Source organism: Chinchilla lanigera, unplaced genomic scaffold (assembly GCF_000276665.1).
Source record: "Chinchilla lanigera isolate Chin_1 unplaced genomic scaffold, ChiLan1.0 scaffold00051, whole genome shotgun sequence".
Classification (NCBI taxonomy): Eukaryota; Metazoa; Chordata; class Mammalia; order Rodentia; family Chinchillidae; genus Chinchilla; species Chinchilla lanigera.
Window position 1 is genome coordinate 11,512,577 of NW_004955452.1, and position 6,647 is coordinate 11,519,223.

A 6,647-nucleotide genomic window follows, 5' to 3' on the forward strand; every position below is an offset into this window, starting at 1 on the left:
CCCGCGCTCTCCGGAAGGCGCGCGGGCCCAGGCGCTGCGGGGGCGGGTCTGGGTCGGTGGAGGCCAGCGCCCGCCCCAGCGGCGCTGGCATCGCTTTAGCCGAAGTTCTCCAAGTGGGGGATACCTGGTACGCCCTCCTCCACGGTTCCCTGTCTGCGGGGCCTCAGAGGCAAGGATCCTAATCAGGACCGCCAGTAATTGAGGGCTTGGTATGTGTCAGGGCCTAATGCACGCAGCCCCTCCCTTATTGTTCACAGTAACCCTCCAAGTGGTCATTATTCTCCCCACTGGGATCCAGGATCAGAGAGGTGAAGTAATGACCGAAGTGACCCAGTCATACCTCCATAAAGGGTGTAATCCCAGCCCCTTAGGTTTAATGTGAGGGTTGACTGATCTACAAATTGTCCGAGGTGCCTGGTGCACAGTGGGAGCCCAATAAATGTTAGTTTTCTTCCCAAAACACTGGTTTAACCTGAACTCGTGTGTGTGTGTGTGTGTGTGTGTGTGTGTGTGTGAGAGAGAGAGAGAGAGAGAGAGAGAGAGAGAGAGAGAGAGAGAGAGAGATCTTCCTTCAGCAAACATACTAGGATGTATGGAGGTAGGAAGATCTTTTTCTTTTTTTGTCTTTTTGAGACAGGGTCTCGCTATGCAGTTCAGGCTGGCCTTGAGCTCACTTTGTAGCCTAGGCTGGTCTTGAACTTGCAACAATCCTCCTGCCTCAGCCTCCAAAGTGCTGGGTTTACAGTCGTGCGCCACCACGCCCAGCTGGTAGGAAGATCTTTTGACCTGACACACAGTTCTCACCCCAGTAACTGCTGTACAGATCACAGTAAATTTCTTCCCCCATTCTTGACCTCCTTGTAGTCCCAATATTTTCCCATGCCTTTTTTAGTATTTATAATCGTTCTCTATCATTCTATTTCTGTCTTTTCACCTGCTTTCTCCTTCTGGTCTCATCTCTTTTAGTTCCACATTTTACGTTTATTTCATATTCCCTGAATGTATCCTTCTTTCCCCATTCCTTTCTTTCGCCTTTACTTTTTCTGAATTTTCAAATCCCCTTTTCACCAATTTTCACATGTTCTTTCCTTCTCTGCCTCTGCATTTCTTACACTTACATTTTGCTTTACAAACTAACAAGGACTGAATACTTGACTTCTCTGTCCTCCCCAAACACGCACACACTTTCCTGTCCTCCCATCCCAACTCCCGCTGGTCCTTCCTGGAATGCTCTTTCCCCAACCTTGCATGTCCAGTCTCACCCATCCTATAGGGTCCACACTGAAGAACAGTGGTTGGCAAACTTGCTGTAAGGGACCAGAGAGGAAATATTTTAGACTTTGCAGGCCATATGGTCTCAGTCACAACTGCTCCACCCAGCCCTTGGCCACGGACAATATGTACATGAATGTGTGTGGCAGTGTTCCAAGAGAGCTTCACTGTGAACACTGAAATTTGTAACTCAGTGTTCCGAGAGTCTCTTACGAAACAGTATTCTTCTGATTGTTAAAATCATTAGCTTTCAGGCTCTATAAACAATGGCAATGTGATGGATGTGGACCTGGGCCTGCAGTTTGGCAATCCTTGCTCTACAGCAATGCCAAGTCCTCCCGAAATCTATACTGATAATCCCTGCTTAGCAGTGGAATTTCCCTCTTTGTAACTTGTAAAGCACTTACCTAAAATCCTTCTGAGGTATTTATCACGTTTTAGCTTTCATTTTCATTTTCTTCCTGCGTAATTCTCATCTTTCCCAGCAGATCTTAAGCTCCTTGAAGGTGGGTACAGACCTTATTTCTCTGTTTATTGCCTTCCGTCCCATAGATGTCCAGAACAGAACAGATATTCAAACATACACAGAATGTATGGATATTTAACTTGTGGGTACTTGGCCATTCTTTCAACTATGCAAGGCTTACTTCTCTCACAAGATAGATAGGCCCTCAAGAGCAGGATGCTTGGTATGTGTTGATCACCTTGATACATTTCAAAAAGAGTTTTTTGAGAGCATTATGAACAAGATGGGAAAATGCCAGTTCGTTTAGGGGTTGTTAGATTACAAATAATTGAACAAAGAATGTTGTTTTCCAGCAGCCTGGAGACAAGGCATGTGTCCTCAGTTAGGTCCTGTACAACATTTCTATAAACAAATTGGTAATTGCAAAGAAGCTATACTGTGTAGTTTATGGGTGGCAACATTAAGCAGATGAGTTAGATTAATGACTAACAGAAACCAGATATAAAAGATCCTTGCTCTACCACTTATTCTCTCTGTGCCTCAGTTTTCACATCTTTAAAATTGGGATAAGAGAACTTCCTATCTCAGAGGGGTATTGTCAGGATTAAATGAAGAAATATATGGGGAGCCTGTCAGAGGTAATCAATAAATGTTAGCTATTAACTATTACTAATCTCTTGTTAGGCTTGAACTCTGGGATAAGTTTACAAGATAATACTTAGCAGATATAATTGTATTTTGACTCAAAATATAAATCACACAAAGTGAGAGATTGAGAATTGCAAGATAAAACACTTCAAGTAAAAAGCAACCTCAAAAACAAAACTCTGGAATTCAATTGACATTGTCTTCTGAACTAGTAGCATTATTCCCATGGGTCACAAAAGTTAATATGGGGCCATAAGTGTAGAGGCCTAATGAAGGACAGTGAGGAGTTACTGTACTAGGAGCCAGGACCTGGCTGTGTGACCTGGATTTCCTTCACATTTTTTTTTCCTCCTCTGAATAATAGGGATAAAAATAGAATTGTTACCTAGCACATAGAAGGTGTTTGAAAAAAATTTAGTGCCTTTCTACCATTCTGTATGAATCTAGAAAATGGTCCTGCCTCTTAACAGGCTTATAAAAATTAGTGGTCTTTTATACTTGAAATTAATGTGCTTTTTTAGGGGACTATACTTTCAGAGAACAATGGAAGGTAGAATGTGGATAGACAAGCATGACCAGGATGATGGGACTGGAGGTCCTCACATGTTATAAGGAAAAAATGAAAAGTTTCAGGTCTTTAGCCTGGACATTGTCTCTCTTTTTAATGGGAAGGAAATGCAAGAGAGGTGACAAGTGTCTATACTGTATGAGATGGACTCCGTATAATTCAAAAGATGGAATCATGACCAATGGAGGCCGAGATCCAGAGGAACAGCTGTTGGCTTAATCTGAAGAGCAACTTTCTGATAATTCAAGCGATTCCACAGTACAAGGAGGTGCTTGCTTGTCTTCCTCTCTCCCTTCCTTCCTTCCTTTTCAGTGCTAGAGACTGAACCCAGGGCCTTAAGCATGCCATATTCGAGTCATGTCACCTCCCAACCTCTAGGCTGCTTTTCAAAATGATGAGCCTCTTGTCATTGAGAGTTAGCTAAGAGAGAATGGATGACCTCCTTCCCATCTTTTAATGTTTCTAGTGTCTTTATCCACATTCTTTTGGTTTCCTTTTCTTTCATCCCATCCCCTATTTGTTATAGGATCTTATAACTTTTTCACTCTATCTTGTCCCAAAATGTTTTTTTTTTCTCATTTCTCCTCTGATTTCCAAAGTAAACTCTTTTTCTCCTGCTTCTCCTACTGTCCTCCCAGAACATACTTAGCATCATTACTGGAATTGCCTCCCTGAGTTGCAGACAGCCTGTGACACAGAATGTCACTGAGATCTGGGCCAAGATTGCTGTGCAGACTGGCAGTGAGGAAAGGAAAGCAAGTGGATCGCTGCAGAGGCCGGAGATACTGCTGTCTCTCCCATCAGGGTCGAGTGATCCAGCAAAGGTTCCTTAAACCCAGGCCAGGTGAAGACACTTGTAACTCACAGACAGACATATGGGGACCCCAGGGCCAAGCAGCTTCCCTCAGAGATGCTTTCTGTGCACTGAACTCATCCGAGTCCCCTTGTAACTACCCCCTAGGTATTTCCCTTTCCTTTTGCATAATGCAGCACCTTGCTTCCAATTTCAAGAACTCTCTCTCCTACTAAATGAAGGCAAGACCTGTAGTCACTGGGTCTCTGTCTCAACTCTACCTGGCACCTATACATGCACATACATCTGGCACCTATGACATGGGGGCCTCAGACTCTGCTTCTAGAACTTTCAGCTCTCCTTTTTGTCTATCCATTCACCTTTATATCTTTTAGGTTGCCTGTCTTTCTCCCTGATTCATCTTTTTTATTTCCCTCTCATTTCCAAATGCCCAGTTTCCTTGTTGCCTTGTTTACCCTCCCTTTCTTGACACCCAAATGCAAGGTACCAGGGGATGGCAAGGAAGGCTGACTTCCTCCCCTCCCCCAGGGGCCCAGCTATGCTTCATACCGTGAGCTGGGGACTGCTGGATGTTAGGGCTCTTAGGTAGAGGCAGGCTACCAGGCATGGCAGTGACAATGGCTTGCTGATGTGGTGATGGGCCGGACCGAGTCTCAGGTACACTCTTCTCCCCAGGCACCATTTCTTTCCAGTCATCAGGGGCACACTGCTGAGGCTGTTGAAGGGCAGGACAGAGAGATCAGTCTGCACATACATATATTGGCTCTGCATTCTTAGACCTAACCCACTTTCCATGGAGCTTGTGGTAGCAGGCAAGGACCTTAAACCCAGTCATCCCCCAGTTAGGGAGAGCACTGTCTTCTTTCTCAGACCATCCAGAGATGACTTCAACACTTAGCCTACCCAGAAAAACATCTGAATAGAGACTCAGCTGTGGCTTCCCTGTTTGTTCCCTGCACCTTGGGGTCAGCTTACTCACCACTGGCGAAGCAGGCTGTAGTTGTAAGATGACCGCTGAGGTGTGCTGGAACCTGCGCTGATGGGTGTGGGACATGTCCTCAGGATGTCCATTCTGAGGCCCAGGGTCAGGCGTGGGAGGGTGACATTGCTGACTGCTGCCGGGCTTGTGTAGATGGGCACTGGGACACTGGAGTGGCAGGGTGGGTGTAGCTGGGCCTAGTGGCATGGTGTGGGCCTCTGAACTGGGCTGCAAGGCCACACTTGGGGGTACTGAGGCGAGCTGGGGTTGGGCCTGGGCTTGGGCTGCAGGCCGTGGTGGCTGTGGCTGCTGCTGCAGCTGTGGCTGCTGCTGGATCACAAACTGGGGCTGCAGGTGCTTTGATGATGGCTGTGGGAGGAGCTGGTGTGGCTGCAGTTGAGCATAAGCTGAAGGGGAAAGACGAGGTTAGATAACATGGCTGGGCTGGACTCATCTCCACGTCCCGTGACTGTGCACCTCCCACAGCCATACAAATGGCTTCCTAAACTCAAAGTTTCTTGCTTTTATCCTTTTCACTTTTCTCCTGGAGAGGGGCCTGGTCAGCGTCAGGGCCCAACATCCTCTGTCTTCTAGATCTCCTCCCACAGAAATAGTTGCGCCCAACAGCTCTTTGGGCTGTCCCTCAAAGCCCAGCTCAGTGCTCACCTCCTCTGGGAAGGCTTCTCTGACCTTTCCAGTTGTTCACAAAAACTGGAATCTACGGGAGACAGCCTCTGTTTTTCTTCCATGCCTTTGATACCTGCAACTTGCCCCGTGTCCCGGCCTCCCCCACCAGCAGACACAGGAGTTCTTGGAGGCCCACACCAGGCAGATCAGGGTTGGACAACCACTTCATTATTTTAATGTTTATTTTTTAGTTTTACAAATGGTGAGATCTAGGAGCAGCTATTTAACTTCTCTGGGCCTCAGCTTCCTAATCTGAAAGTTGGAAATATAGTTTCTGTTCAGAAAGTTATTACAAGATGAAATGAGAGTGGGAAAAAAAAATCCTAAGAGAATAAAATGAGAAAAATGATATAATGTGCATAGCACAATGCCTAGCACCTGTCATGCACACACATTTCTAGTTATAATTAAAAATACTGTTTCAGTCTTGGTTTAGGTCCTTAAAATATCTTGGAATTACCTCTGTCATAATAATGTTTATGGTGGGCTGCTATACTGTTTCTTATTTATCTAAGTTTCCAGACCGTATCCCTGTGGTTGGAGACTCCAGTGTATGTCTTTACCCAGAACCTGACATTGTGCCTGACAGTAGATTGGTTTAGTTATGACAAGAAGATAAACTTACTGTCTTGCTCTGGCCTTTGTTTTGTTCTCATATGTATGTTCTGGCTGTGTTGCTAATTTTTCCTTCCTCTATTTCAATCAGGCTGACTCTTTGATAACGTGTGTGTGTGTGTGTGTGTGTGTGTGTGTGTGTGGTGCTGGGGATTGAACCCAGAGTCTTGTACATGCAAGGCAAGGACTCTACCCCTGAGCCACATCCCCAGCCCAGGCTGGCTCTTTGAGGTAAAGACAACTTTGTTTTTTTAAAGCAATCCCTTCAGCATCTAGTTCCTGCTTTGTGTATAGTATGGATCCAGGAAATTCATCTCAGAGATTGCTTATCCTCATGCAAATCACTGCCTGGTGGGATCCAGGGCAGTTCAGGATGAGCCAGCTCTACTGAATCGGTCCTGTCTAAAGCTAGCCCCAGAGATTCCAACAGCTGAAGAGCCACAGAAAGAGGCCTTGCCTTGCAAATGCACAGAGGGCCACAGCTGGAAACTCCCAAATTGATTTGTATAACCTAAGCCTCACGATTATGAAGGATAAAGGCCAATTCTGGGTTTCACACTACCATTTTTTTTTTTTTTTTTTTTTTTGGTTTTTCTCC

At 45.5% G+C, this 6,647-nt stretch overlaps 1 protein-coding gene across 2 annotated transcripts in view; it reads right to left on the reverse strand.

Moving 5' to 3' along the window:
- The window catches only part of Phc2 (polyhomeotic homolog 2 (Drosophila)), a 48,283-nt gene that overhangs the window by 22,241 nt on the left and 19,395 nt on the right, over positions 1 to 6,647 (reverse strand). For both annotated transcript variants that reach the window (XM_013519535.1, XM_013519534.1), the window contains exons 7-8: positions 4,748 to 5,154; positions 4,318 to 4,483 (exon numbers count right to left, since the gene is read on the reverse strand). In XM_013519535.1, the coding sequence (XP_013374989.1) occupies positions 4,318 to 4,483; positions 4,748 to 5,154 (573 nt within the window). The remainder of the gene's footprint in view (positions 1 to 4,317; positions 4,484 to 4,747; positions 5,155 to 6,647) is intronic.